This window comes from Spermophilus citellus (assembly GCF_964194105.1).
Source record: "Spermophilus citellus genome assembly, chromosome: 3".
Classification (NCBI taxonomy): Eukaryota; Metazoa; Chordata; class Mammalia; order Rodentia; family Sciuridae; genus Spermophilus; species Spermophilus citellus.
Genome location: NC_138184.1, coordinates 57189408 through 57204637, shown reverse-complemented (window position 1 = coordinate 57204637; position 15230 = coordinate 57189408). Strand labels below are relative to the sequence as shown.

The following is a 15230-nucleotide window of genomic DNA, read 5'->3' as shown; positions in this document are numbered from 1 at the left end:
TGAAGTCTCCCTGCCTCCCCAACCCCTCATTTGTTCTTACGCCTCAGGACCTGGGAGTAGTGTTGTCACTGTTATTTATTTTTTTTGGGGGGGGTGGGGTGGGGTACCAGGATTGAACTCAGGGCACTCGACCACTGAGCCCCAGCCCCAGCCCTATTTTGTATTTTATTTAGAGACAGGGTCTCACTGAGTTGCTCAGGGCCTTGCTAAGTTGAACTCTGGCTCCTCGTGCCTCAGCCTCCCCAGCCACTGGGATTATACACATGGGCCACTGCGCCTAACACCACTGTTATTTTGATGGCTGAAATTGTTCTTTTCTAGTTGATGGTGTCATTACCGAGAAAATGAGGAACAATAAAACAAAACAAACCCCGTGACAATGAATCTTCAGTTGCCTGGCCCCAGAGAGTTAATTTCTCATCCTGTGAGCTGCTTTCCTGTTCGGGACATCTTTCATTTAGGTGGCTTTCCCACTGATGGCCCTGGCTGCCTAGCAACCGCCATCTCCAAACCTCTCCTGCTTCTCCGAAGGAGTTTGTTCATATCAGTGCCATCCATTTTTTTTTCTTTTTTAAATTTAAAGAATACTTCATTTTGTGAAAAATCAAACCTTATAACATGAAGTTCGCAGGGTGCATTGTTTCAAACAGTTGTTCACAACAGTGTAATGCTGAAATTAACTTTGGAATTCTGAATTTTGAGTTGTTGCAAATATAAAAGCAGATGTCTTTTAAAAAAATCATATATATTTTTATAGAACCAGACCTTGGGCTTGTGAGCACTCCCGGGGTAATTTAACTACCAATCATCCCCATCTTTCCTCCATGAGGCAGACACCATTATTCCTGTGTTTGCCCCTAAAAGTAAATATGTGATAGATTTGCCGGCAGTTCCTGAATACTAATATTCTACATTGTTCTACAGAAACAGCAGAGATCAATTCCATCTTATTTATATGGGTAAAAAGGGAAGGTGTAAATTCAATTAATCAGAACACGATGATTCATGACAAAATCCATAAATTTAAAGGTCACTAATTTCTTCAAATGATTTTTTTGGGTACTTACTTTGCAATCCTCCTGGGTTTAATCTTCTCTATTAAATTATCTCTGGGTATATACAATGATGAAGTCAGTAGCACTGGTATAATTAACTTCCGATATTAATCCTCTCATGGATTTTTTTTTTACCCTGGCTTTTTGTAATCGTTTGATTCTCACCTGCATTAGAAACCCTGACCTTATCTTTCCTCTTTGTCAAGAGCTTTCCCTTACAAATGCAATACAGGGAGCAGAAAAGCAATAGACGAAGTTTCAGAAACCTCAGCTCTCAGGCTGGGGCTAAACCTCTTGAATCTTCTAAGCCTCAGCGTTCCTATCTGTGAGATGGGATAATATCAGTACCTGTGACATAGAGTTATGAGAGTCAAAAGACGATGCATTGGAAGAACCTGATAGAATCACTGAAAGGTAGTATGAATGAAAAGTGCCTTGATAAGACATTGTACCGCCACATACAGTCAGGGGAACAGATGTTCCAGTATTTCATTTCTTTTTCTTTCTATACATCTTGATCCCTAACACAAAAAAATGTCCATCCTCACCACTAATAAACTAACACATTTATCCCTGTTCTCAGGGGAGAGTCAGCATGCTTTTCTAAATGCAACTCATTTTTCTTTTTATTTATTATTTATTTGGTACCAGGTATTGAACCCAGGGGTGCTTTTAACCACTGAGTCACATCTTTTTACATTTTATTTAGAGACAGGGTCCTCCTCCTCCCCATCCCTTCTCCTCTTCCTTTATCCTTCCTCCTCTCCTCTTCCTCCTCCTCTTCCTCTTCTTCCTCCTCTTCCTCCAGCTCCTCTTCCCCCTTCTTCATCATAGTGAGCATTTACTGAGCATCCATCCCATATAGAGCCAGCTGCAAGTGAGCAGCTGAGGCCGGGTACTTGGTGGCATGAGGAATCTCTCCAGGGAATCAGCTATATTGCTCCAATATTTTTCTTTCTCTTTATTGTCCAATAAAACAGTACTTCATTTCCCCGGAGGGTTCTGGCTTCACAATCGACAGCATCGGGACCATTTCTACAGCATCGGGCTTTGACTTTGAGAGTGAAACCAGAAGGTAAAGAGTGCTCCTGGGTTTTCACTTGTAATGTGGGTCCTTTGGTTCCTATTTCTCTGTTGTGAAATATTTCTCCCCATCCAGTCTTAATGTATTCCCCAAAATAAAGGTGCCTTGGAGATGTCTTAAAATGAAATCAGAACTGGCACACTCCTGCAATCCCAGCGGTTCAGGAGGCTGAGGCAGGAGAATAGCAAGTTCAAAGCTAGCCTCAGTGAATTGTTGAGGCCCTAAGCAACTTAGCAAGACCCTTTCTCTCAATAAAATATAAAAAAGGGCTGGGGATGCGGCTCAGTGGCTAAGTGCCCCTGGGTTCAATCCCTGGTACCAAAAAAAAAAAAAAAGAAAAAGAAAAAAAAGAAATCAGAGGTGGCACAGGTCTATGATTCCAACTATTTGAGAGGCTTAGGCAAGAGGTGAGTTCTAGGTCAGCGTGGGCCACTTAGCAAGACCCTGTCTGAAAATGCAATAACAAGGGTTGGGGATGTAACTTGTGGTAGAGCACTTGCCTAGCATGTGCAAGTCCCTGGGTTCAATCGCCAGTACCACCATAAAAAAAAAAAAAATCAGTATACTGAACTACAATTGCACCATTGTAATACAGGTGCTGGACTTGGCAACTGGCCTCTGTCTGCTTTGCCCATATTTCTTCAGAGTGAAACATCAACATTATTTCAGTGGTGATGTTTCAAACTGTGGTGGAAGTGGGAGGGAACCTCTCTCTGGATACCTGGATTGCAAAATTCATTCATGGTGTGATCAACATATTCGGAAACTTAAGTCATGGACGTCTTCTCTTGTATCCTCCATGTCTGCCAAGGGGTAGGCACTGGTTCAAGTTATTATTTTTATTTTTACAATGACTATTTTTATTTCTACAATGGTTTTTATGACCACCCTTTTTAGTTATACATTTTGCATCAAAGTGCATCACAGGAAAAGGAAATGAAACTTTCAGGCATTCCAATCAAATTGCTCCTGAATCTCACAAGAGATTGTTCCCCATTAAGAAAGCTGAGAAAGAAATATATCCTGAGTTAGCATCGTTAGGAGCAAAGTCCCAGCAGAGACTAGGTGCCCACACACATATGGATGATCTCCTAGTAAAAAAGGTTCAGAATATGGAAGTGACATATGTGCTTTTGCCAATCCCACAATGTCAGCAGAGAAGTATGCCTGAATTTGAATTATCTTCATACGATGAGAAATCAGCCTTGATCCCAAAGTCTACCCCATGTCCAATAATTCTTTGAATTATCGGACACACACACACACACACACACACACACACACACACACACACATTCTTTTGGTACTGGGGATTGAATCCAGGGGCACTCAACCACTGAGCCCCATGTTTTATTTAGAGACAAGGTCTCATTGAGTTGCTTAGGGCCTTGCTAAGTTGCTGAAGCTGGCTTTGAACTACTTGTGATCCTCCTGCCTCAGTCTCCCTAGCCGCTGATTTACAGGTATGTGCCACCATGCCCAGTGAATTATCTGATCTTATAAACAGCTCTAGGGATTATAGTTTCTTTTTTCTTTTCTTTTTGGCCTGGTATAATTCATGGAAAAAATGATTATGTACATTCAAGATATTTACAAATCTTAAGATTTGGTATCAAATAAAAGTCAAAGTCACTAAAGGGCGTTTATGAAACAAACTTTTTTCTTGATACATAAATCTGAAAGCTTTAAAAAAAATTTTTTTTAGTGTCTTTGAAATCAGAGGCTCTGACACTGGAAAATTGAAGCTCTGATTGATTGCAGAATTAGGATAAACAGCTGTTTGGCTAAAGCTTGTGAGGCATTCTCACCAGACTTCCATACACAGAGATCACAGAATTCTGCAATTTCCTTCTTATCCTCAGAGGTTCTGGGCCACTGAGCTGACCTTTAAGTGGGAATAAATAAAATTTTGGGCTCCTCATTGATTTTTGTCAATTCTTTCTTTTGAAAAGAGTTTTGGGGACAATGCAATTACTTGCTCAAATCCTGATGGAAGAATTAGGGCGCCTCCTTATCTTTATCCTCCCTTGTAGCTAACTCTCCAGCATCCGGGAGACCAAATGGAACTCTAGCTCCTTAGTGGTAGGAATCTCGCCCAGTTCTTATTGCTCCTATTCTCAGAGTTCTGATTTCCCAGAAGAATTATTGTTAAAATGTCCTTACTTTTTTTTTTTTTTGTACCAGGGGTGCTTAACCACTGAGCAACATCTTCAGTCCTTTTTTATATTTTATTTAGAGACAGGGTCTCACTGAGCTGCTTAGGACCTTGTTAAGTTGCTGAGGCTGCTTCTGAACTCGAGAAAACCTTCTGCCTCAGCCTCCTGAGCCATGGGGATTACAGGCCTGTACCACCATACCCAGCTAAAATGTCTTTACTCTTAAAAGCGGATCCGTTTGGTGGGTTTTGTCAAGAGTTGCCTCAAATTTATCAACTTCTTGTAGGAAAAATTAGGAAGAGGAAACAGAGAACTGTTTTTTTAATTTTTAAAATGTTTTATTTATTTATTTTTTACTATAAACAGAAGAACAACTAGCCATTTTGATTTCAAATATGAGTAGATTTCAGGTTAAAACAGATTCCCCGCCCCCCCCCCCCCCAGAAGGTAACTAACTCTAACCAACTCTCTCCATTAGCCCAGGACCTGAGGAATTTCCCACATCACTTTTGTTGGTAAAACCTGGATGGTGCAGGGCAAATTGGGAGACTAGATCATGAGAGATCAGTCTATGGATATGAAGAAATAATAATTTTCCTTATTTCACTACTCTCATTTCTCAAACCTATATGCATCTCTACCTAAAATCTAATATTTATCTTATCATCCTAATATCTCCTAGTTATTAAATTGTTTTAAAATGTTCATAACATCTTCTCCTTGCCTCTGTCAGTTTCCCATATTAAAAAAGCAACATTTGAAGCAACCATAGCCAATAGCCATATGCTAAGTAATTCCATTTTTTTTTTTTTTTTTTTTACTACGGCTCAAGTCTGTAATCCCAGTAGCTCAGGAGGCTAAGGCAGGAGGATTAAGAGTTCAAAACCTGCCTTAGCAACTTAGCAAGGCCCTAAGTGACTTCATGAGACCCCGCTCAAAATAAACAATTGAAAAAAAAGTGGGTAGGGAGTACCTGGGGATGTGGCTCAGTGGTAAAGCACCTCTGGGTTCAATTCCCGGTTTTCCCCTGCCAAATTTTCTAAATTTACATCTGCTCCTTTAACCGATTTGACTAGTTTGTTTCTTAACAAAAGCATGAGCCATTTCCAATCACTAAAATAAATGGTTTGACCAACATTTTAACTAGATAAAATCAATTGTTATAGCCAGTCCGTTAAACACAGTAGGTTCTATTTCTGAGAAAGCCTGTTTGTTACTATAAAACCTCAGCTGTATTTCTTGTGACTGTGCCTTTAGTTTTTCACTCGTTATTAAAGTGGTTGATGCTGGAGGACTCTCTACCACTGGAAATCTAAAGATTTTCCTCATCAATGTCAACAATAAGGACCCCAGTCTTACCTGCAGGTAAGGAAATAAAATGTAAAACATAATACTTCAGTTTGGCCTTGAAAATTGAATTTGATTATGTCGTTTTTCTCTTCTGTGTTCTTTCTTCTTCTATTTTGTTATTTATTTTTTTTGGAGAGAAGAAAAACAAGCAAGTAAAATGTAGACAGCCACTTAAGATATAGATGCCAAGGAGAATTCTTAAAAATTGAGAGCAAAATAGTTTTAAAGGATAAAATGTAATTGCAACAGAACAAGATGTTTTTGGCAGTATGTTCTGACGGCTGGCTTATCTATCACTACCCTCAAGGGAGATTCTGGTTAATATTATAAACCAGAGAGTTTATAAAACTATGTTGAAGGGCAGCAATTCTATGAAGCTTTTACTACAGAAGAAATGGTAAGTTTAAGGTGATGGATATGGTAGTTAACCTGATTTTTTCATTACACAATGAATATATGAATCAAAACAGCAGCATTTGCCAGGTACTGTGGCATATGCCTGTAGTCCCAGTGGTTTGGGAGGCTGAGGCAGGAGGATTGCAAGTTCAAAGCCAGCCTCAGCAGCTTAGAGATGTTCTATGCAACTTAGTAAGAACTTGTCTCTAAATAAGATGTAAAAAAAGGGGTGGGGATGTGGCTAAGAGATTAAGCACCCCTGGGTTCATTCAAGCAAGCAAACAAGCAACAACACCCCCCCCCCCCAACAATGATAAATGGCAACCTGTAGAGCAAAACAGGCATGGGGGTCAAGTCCTGTCTCAGCCATCTTAATATTTACTTCTGAAAGCTGTTTAATTTCTTAAATTCTGTTTCTACATCCATAAGATGGAGACATACTTCCTAGGGCTGCTGTGAGAAATAAAAATAAGGTAACTCATGAAACGTGCTTAGAATTTTGTTTAAACTATAGGTAAGGGCTCAATAAATAAGTCAGCTATCAATGTCATGAACATTCTTTTCATTTCTATCTCTACTATCTGTAATCCCCTACTCCTTTAGCTTTGTAAGTTATAGAAAAGACAACAAGCAAACGCCACTCTATTCATCTTTTCTTTTTTTTTTTTTTTTAAAAAGTTTATTCAGTATTGAAAACGCTGTCTTGAGGGTTACTTCTATAAACTCAACTCTGCACAATAAAGCCAACATCACACTGGATGAAGAAATCCCAATTGGGAAAACAATTGGAGCATGCCAGGCAACTGATGAAGATAACTTGGGAGATTTAACCTTTGAACTAGATCCACAGAATGTTTACTTTGCAGTTGATAAAGGTGGGTTGACAACTGTTCTCAGCAAATTCTGCCGTATCATATACAATTGCAATCACCTGTTTTTATGCATACCATCCCCACAGATTGTTTCTTGAGGGTACAGATGATTGCCAGAGCCCCAATATGAAGCATGCAGTATATGCTTCATACACGTCTGTTGAATAATTCTCTGCAAGACGTATTTCTTTGTTCACTTATGAGATAACACGTGGCTCTTCATTGCTGCCACAAAAGGGCAGCCTTTGACCTTCACTTGACTTATTCTTCCAGCTTCCAGCTCATCTTCTGAGATTTAATTCAATTTTCCTGGCTTCCAGGTCAATTTTTTTTTAGGAAGACTCTGATTGGACTTCCTACACCTGGTCACTCACGCGTCATCCAATCAGTTCTCTCTGCTCCAAGGTCAATTTGTGTATGTGTGCGAGGGAGAATCTGATTGGACTTCCTAGAGTAGCGTCACTTGCGTCTCATCCAATCGCAGTGGCTGAGCCCCGGGGGGCGGGTCAGATTGCAAGGTATCTCTCTGGGTGCTTCTAGGGCTGAGAAGAAAGGTGGTCATCTTTAGCTTGGAGGCTGGCTTTGCCACTGTGGCAGGTGACATCATCGTCCCATTCATATCTCCTTAGGTTGTAACATTTTAGTACAGCAAGCCTGGCTTCCAATTGCCGATATCTAGATTTCTTTGCCTGAGGGATTATTTGGGTTCTGACAGCTGCTCCCCCCAGTCCCTCCCACAGCAGGTTGAAAGTAATGGAGAAATTCTACCCCTTGGGAGCTCCCAGCCAACGAATGGGATGGGCGTACAAACATTCCAGCTCTTTGCCCTGGCAGGATCCAATTTCGACTGTGTGTTCTGCACTGGCTCCCAGAGGTCCCCAGTGATATTAAGCTCTATTTGCTTACAGTGGTAATTTGCTTAATAATGCACATTTTAGTGGGAGTTTGTCTTCCCTGTGTCACTTCCCCCATGCCGCGTTGCCCTGGGTCACCTCCCAAATGAAGGACCTGCCCTCCAATCCTCATCTCAGATTCTGCTTTTGGTAGAGCCCCAACCGAGAGCCACCATCCCCTCTCACCAGCATTTCTGTGCGGATCTCTTAACTGGGTTTCTGTTCTCACTTTGAACGCCTGCAGGAATCTCCCTAGAAGAGCTAGAATGATTTTTTTTTTCCTAGAAGTCAAATTGAGTTATTTTCCTTCCCTGTAGATGTTCCCTTTGCCCTTGGGTGGCAATCGGGACATCCTGTCTCACCATGGAGATATTGCTTCCTCTGGTCCTTGTCTATTTCTCCATCCTCATCCTGATCCTTGTGACTGAGTGTCTATTACTCTATAAGCTAACAACTAGACTGCTGCCTTGTCCCTAGTGTTTTTCAAGACCTGTCCATAGGAGTTTAAGGAGTCCTAATCCAGTACTTTTATCCATTTACGATGTTCTCTCCTCCAGCAATAATCTCCTCCTATTTGCTACCATTTCTTGATCCTACACATGCTTCGCATCCTAAAACAAGGGGCTCTTCTTCCAGGGACTCTTCTCTGTTCCCTGAAGCCAAAACCAGTTTTGTTTTTGCTACAAGTGAACTAATACGAAGTGTACATTTTGGCATCAATAATTAAACATGCCTGCGCTTCGAATCAGCTTCTTAGTTCTAATGAATGGGGCAGAATCCGCACTTTATCTTTTCTATAGCTACATATGTAATAAAGTAATTTTGAAATGACATCCTGGGCCAGTTGGAGCAAGATGTGCTGTGTCGTTGCAGAGCGCGGGACTGTGGTTACTGCCACCCGTCTGGATGTGGAGAGAGCTGGGTTTGCAAGAGTTCAGTCCTTCTCCATTAAGGCTTGTGATGGTGACCAGAGATGTGCAGCAATTCCAGTGACGACCTATGTTCGTGGCATTAATGACAACGCACCTTTCTGTGATCGATATCTGATTAGGTGGGCTAAGATGGGATTGGGGGGTGGACAGGGGCAAGAATTCAGAGTGGTTTAAGGCAGTGCCGTGTTTATTGGCCTACCTAGATGTGGTTTTTCATGAAGTTGACTCTTATCCAGCATTATGTCATGGTCCTCAAAAAATGACCTGTTGGTCTGTTCATGACTGAAAGCTGGGTTTCTAAAATCTGACAGTTAGCAAATGATACAGGCTAGAGATTTAGAGTCATAGCCCTGAGCTTGGAATTCTGGTACTATGGCTATTAACTGTGTGATCTTGGTAATTTACCTAAGTCCTTAATCTCCAGTATTTTTTTTTAAACTGGTAATTAAACTCAAGGTATTCAGCCACTGAGCTACATTCCAAGCCTTTTTTGAATATATACATTATTTTTTTATAGAGAGACAAGGAAGGTCTCACTGAGTTGTTTACTGCCTCACTGTTGCTGAGGATGGCTTTGAACTCATGATCTTCCTGCCTCAGCCTCCTGAACCACTGAGACAGTTTTTCTTTTTAAAATGACATTACTTACTCTATCAGGGGCATGCCTGTAATCCCAGTAACTTGGGAGGCTGAGGCAGGAGGATCACAACTTTGAGGCCAGCCTCAGCAAGTTAGTGAGATTCTATCTCAAAATAAAAAAATAAAAAGGGCTGGGGGACATAGTATAGTGAGTGGTAGGGCACCACTGGGTTCAATCCCTAGTATTTCTTTTTTTTTTTTTTTTAGAGAGAGAGAATTTTTTAATATTTATTTTTTAGTTTTCGGCGGACACAACATCTTTATTTGTATGTGGTACTGAGGATCGAACCCAGCGCCACGCGCATGCCAGGCGAGAGCATTACCACTTGAGCCACATCCCCAGCCCAATCCCCAGTATTTCTGAAAAAAAAAATTTTAAAAATTTAGCCTACCTTATGGGGTCCCATGGGGGCCCCAAGTATTCTAACTTATCAATAGGGATGATCACACCTACTTCATGGCATGGTTATAAGGATCAAATTTGATCTGTGCTTGGAATTTGTTTAGTACAAGTCTAGGCACACTCAAAAATGAAATCTTTTCTTCTTCTCTTCATCTCCTTCTCCTTCCTCCAGGAGGATGATAGTTGACTAACTAAACACCTACCCAGAGTCCTGGAGGTGACAGGATGAGTATTTGTCACGTTCATTTGCTGTAAGGATGTTCTACCTAGTCAGGTAGAACACAATCATACACAAGAAAACAACAGTAACACACACACACACACACACACACACACGGAACAAGACAACTGAGTCCTGGGTGCTGTGTTTTAGTTGTCAAGAGGAAAGACTTGTGGGTAATCAGGGAAGAGGGAAGATTGTCAAAGGATGACTAGAATTTAGGGAGAGGAAGCTTTTGGGGAAGCGAGATCCCCGTGCAAGCCTTGATGAACTGCCCATCCCAAGCAAGGGCCCACTGGGGTGAAGAAAGGAACAGTCCCCCCAAAGCAGGAAGTCTCACCAAAGTCACTGCTCTGTCTGCTCCAGGATAAAGGGGGACATGTGCACCAAGGCATTCCCCCCCCCCCACACTAGCAGATATGGGAAAGCATTACCTTTCTGAAGAATGTCCATCTAAAATGATTTTTTTTCTTCCTAAACAATAAAATAGGTACACAGGCCAGGAGGTGATTGCGAAAGACACCGTGGTTGCAAAACTCTCGTGTCATGACCTCGATGAGCCTCCTGATGCAATCCATTACGCTCCAAGTGCAGGCCCAGTCGGTTCTGGACAACTCTTTGAGCAAGTGCCAAAGGCTGAACATTCCATCCGGGTAAGTCCCAGCTACTGTGGCTCCAGGGAGCTTTCCCAAGGAGGTGAGAGGCCTGCGTGGTCACAGTTGGAAAGGAGTTGGAAGAGGAGCAGAGGGGAATTCTCAGCTCCTCTGCTGTCTTGCTGGAAGGCATTTGGATGAATCCTTCGTTATCTTGCTGCCTGTCTGCCCTCATTTTCTCTTTGTTTATAATGAGCACAAAATAATTTACTTCCTATTTAGCTGGGGAAATCAGAAGCTGAAAAGACACCCTGATTTCCTTGGAGAGAATTCTGTGTGACTCCATGCGTGGTGAAGGCTTATTCTGCTGGCTTTGGGAGTGGTTGATGGGTCCCTCCTCTATCTACCCTCTGGAGATTCTAAACTTTCCATTGCCAGAGTATGAACATGTTTTTTTTTTTTTTTTTTTAAATTTCTCAGCATGTCATTCTGCCTTAGAAGATTAGAAGAAATCCCTAGAAGAAATCCCTTAGCTAACTTCAAAATTCCAGAGGTCTTTATTTCAAAGTGCCAGTTTGGTTCCTTATCCCAAATATCACCAACCTCCTTTCCTGCCCTTAGCCAGAAAATATAGCTGAGAAAGTCATTGCTGACTTTCTTCTTTCTTTGGCTCTTATCCCACATTTTCTTGATGAAGTCCACAAGGTACAAGCTGAGCGTTTCCATATATTATGTATTTTGGAAGTTTAGGCCGGAACCAAGAGGATTCGTGAGTTCTTTATTTTTTAAAAATAGTTAACTTTGAATGAAGATGGAAGTTTTGTAAATATGATTTTTTTGGGGGGTGGTGGTACCAGGGATTGAACTCAGGGGCACTTGACCACTGAGCCCCATCCCCAGCCTTATTTTGTATTTTCTTTAGAGACAGGGTCTCACTGAGTTGCTTAGCACCTCACTTTTGCTGAGGCTGGCTTTGAACTCAGGATCCTCCTGTCTCAGCCTCCAGAGCTGCTGGGATGACAGGCAAGATTTGGGCCTTCGCATACATTTCCTTTGTATCTGAATAGCTACCTCCATTCATCACTTATCTCTAATTAAACTCTATGTTTGAATAATTATCTTTAGGTATTAAATGTCACTTATTCCTAAGAGCTTTCATTTACCACCTTAACTGGCTTAGTTCTCTCTGCTAAGGATTCACATGATAGGTTGTACATCTCTTAATAGACTTTGTTGTAACTGTCTGTTTGGTTGTTGTTCTTATTAGAGGGCAGGATATGTACATTTACAAGGGGTTCATATTTATTTACTTATTTTAAATTTTTTATTTTTATTTTTATTTTTTAGTTATATGTGGCAGTAGAGTGCATTTTGACATATCATACATACATGGAGTCTAACTTCCCACTCTTGTGGTTGGACATGATGTGGAGTTTCCCTGGTCGTGTGTTCATATATGAGCCTAGAAAAGTTCTGTCCCATTCATTCCACTGTCTCTTCTATTCCCATCCCCCTCCCTTCCTTTCATTTCCCTTTGTCTAATCCAGTGACCTTCCATTCTCCATCCCTCCCCCCACATTGTGGGTTAGAATCTGCATGCTAGAGAACATTTGGCCTTTAGATATTTGGGACTGGTTTATTTCACTTAGAATTATAGTTCCAGCTCCATCCATTCACAGGCAAATGACATAATTTCATTATTCTTTATGGCTAAGTATATTAACTTCTTTTTTTTCTTTTTTGATACTGGGGATTGAACTCAGGGGCACAGAGCACTGAGCCACATCCCCAGCCCTATTCTGTATTTTATTTAGAGACAGGGTCTCACTGAGTTGTTTTGTGCCTTGTTTTTGCTGAGTCTGGCTTTGAACTCAAAATCCTCTTGACTCAGCCTCCCAAGCCACTGGGATTATGAAGGTGTGCTACCATGCTGGCTCATCTTATTTACTTCTATATCCCTAGTACCTCTGATTGTAATTGGCATCTAATTAGTACCCAATAAATATCTTTTGAAATACAATGCAACTTACCATTAATAGAAATAAATTATGTTTTTATAATATTTTATTACTTCCAAAGCCTGTTCAAAATATTTTTTCTTCTTAAACATTTTTCCTAAGGTAAAATGAAGACCGGATATGATCCTGATTTTTGTTTTGTTTTGTTTTGTTTTGTTTTACTCTGCCAGGGTGTTTTCTCAAAAGTCAGCTTCTCTGGATGAAAATCCAAGATGTCCCTTTGTTCCACCAAAACGTTGATTTTTCTGTGTCGGCCTCGGCCAGTCTTGGGTGTCATCCCTAGGAAATGAAAATAACCATACACTTGTCTTTTTTCTATTACTTAGAACATGTGCATTAAAAAAAATTGGTCCTTTTAGCTGAAATAATGTTGTTCTCTAAGGTTGCCCAAGATTTGGATTATGAGAACCCAGAGGTGGTTGCCGCAGGACATATCTATGAGATGATGATTTCAGTATTTGATGACCTGCGTCCGTCCCACACAGGTAATCTTGATAAACTTTTCAAGGAGCAATAAGTTTCTATTCTTTAGCCTCTTCAGTTTAGATTTTGAAATGTAAAGATTTGTCATATTTGGGATACTTTTGTTAGGCAAAAGAGGAAGGGGAACATTAGACTTCTGTTGGATGTTTGCATTAGATCTGGGAGGTCTTTTTTTACCCTTTAGCAGCACTTAAAGGATGCGCAGTTCTTAAATAAAGCTCTGGCTAGAGACCCTTGAAGCTAGAAGGGGCAGTGGAGGTACAAACCCAACTGATGCTTAATGCTTGAATGACTTCATGTGTATTATTGCCAATCACCTCTTAATTAGAGTCAGATATCAGTCAACAAATAGTGGTGCTCACCTGTAATACCAGTGGCTCGGGAGGCTGAGATGGGAGGATCGTGAGTTCAAAGCCAGCCTCAGCAACTTAGTGAGGCACTAAGCAACTCAGTGAGACCCTGTCTCTAAATAAAATATAAAAAAGGGCTGGGGATGTGGCTCAGTGGTCAAGTATCCCTCAGTTCAATCCCCAGTACCAAAAAAAAAAAAAAAAAATAGCAAAACAAAACAAACCCAACCATCAAAAAACATAATCAAAATATATAGATGATTAGAATATTTCAAACAATATCTTATTGGAATTATTTTAGATGATCCAGATAGAGCCATTAGTCATGAGTCACATGCCAAGTCCCACAGCTCATCTCCTACATGAAAGTGCCCTGGGGTTACCTCTCTCTGCCATTTAGTTTTCTTGTGACTATACCACCATTTTGGGCCAGCCTGGGGTGGGATGAATCTTTGGTGTATTGAGACTAAGTTCACCTAGACTCTACGACTATAAAACCCTTGGTTGGCATTTTGGAGGATTTAATAGTCATCATTTATAAATTGCAAACCAGTGTTTAATATATATTTTAATTGCACGCTGTGGAATACTTAGCGAGTGGAGTACTTAGTACTTAGAGAGGAGTACTTAGCGAGTGGGGGAGGCCAGTCCACTGCCTCTCATTCTCTTTGCTTATTGTTGAACTCATGAGCACACACATCAAGTTCCCCTCCAAGGGCCATTTACATGTTCAACCTCATATTACCAGTCTAGGAGTGAATTTATTGGCTACAAAGATATTTATGAAAATAGAGATTCTCGAAATTTTCGGTTATATCTTTCATTAATGTGAAGGATGCCTTGTCCTTGTGCCTGGAAAGTGTGGTAGCAAGCAATCCATCAGGTGGTTGGCATTAAGGATGTCCAAGAGGTGGATATTTTGGTGGCAAGCGCAGGTTTAGCAGTAGATTGTCAATGCTTGGTAGGGAGAGCCTAGACTGTGGGGGACATTTACTTGGGTGTCCTGTCTTGTGACAACTTTGAGTCATTGGTGGTGGTTGCCTGGATCGTTGGCTTGAGAAGGAAAGAGTGCTGTGTCTTTTATGGACCTAGAAGAGTGGAGTTTATTCCAAGGGCACTTCATGCTGAATGGCCGTTGATATACACCTAGGACCCTGTCAATCTACCTTGACTCACTGGTAGAGTATTTTAGTGGGGTTGAATTTGAAAAGGTGATTTGTAGACCTAAATTACCCAGCTATGGAGAAGTGATGTGCAGCAGTCAGGGACCTAAGCATGACAGCGTGCCCAGAGGTTTTCTCACGTGGACACTCTGATCCCCACAGTAGAGTCTTAGGCCACAGTTTATTACGTAGCCCAACTGCCCTTTCAGGATGTGCTAGGAGCCACAAGCAAATAATATGATGCATGGCACTTTCGGTTGTAAGGTGACGGCAGCTAGCCATTGAGATGATATGATTATGTTAAGATTTACATTCATATGGAAATTGGACTCCTGCTGTTCACCTTGGCCTGCTATGGGACTCATGTTACGGGACTCCTGGAGAGTTCCCATTGGTTGGGGAAGGATAGTAGGAGGGAATTCCGGGGGAGGTGGTGGGGGCCGGTTCCGGTAGACGCGCGCGTGGGTGGACCGGTTTTTGGCTTGCCAGCGCATACGGAGTATTGGCGGCTTTTTCAAAAATAAAGTTTTGTTCCTGTTTGAGTGGCTCCTGATTCTGTGCCCAGCCAGACTGAGGCAAGGATGGATGCTTTTTCTTGTAGCTACTCATTCTTTTTTTGTTTG

The 15230-nt window shown here is 41.3% G+C and overlaps 1 protein-coding gene across 1 annotated transcript in view; it reads left to right on the top strand.

Moving 5' to 3' along the window:
* The window catches only part of LOC308644849 (cadherin-related family member 3-like), a gene marked incomplete at both ends in the record, with an annotated part of 67032 nt that overhangs the window by 29103 nt on the left and 22699 nt on the right, over window positions 1-15230 (top strand). Inside the window, 6 exons of the mRNA XM_081286544.1 lie at window positions 2036-2130; window positions 5553-5660; window positions 6720-6916; window positions 8680-8857; window positions 10491-10653; window positions 12994-13096. Of these exons, the coding sequence (XP_081142670.1) occupies window positions 2036-2130; window positions 5553-5660; window positions 6720-6916; window positions 8680-8857; window positions 10491-10653; window positions 12994-13096 (844 nt within the window). The remainder of the gene's footprint in view (window positions 1-2035; window positions 2131-5552; window positions 5661-6719; window positions 6917-8679; window positions 8858-10490; window positions 10654-12993; window positions 13097-15230) is intronic.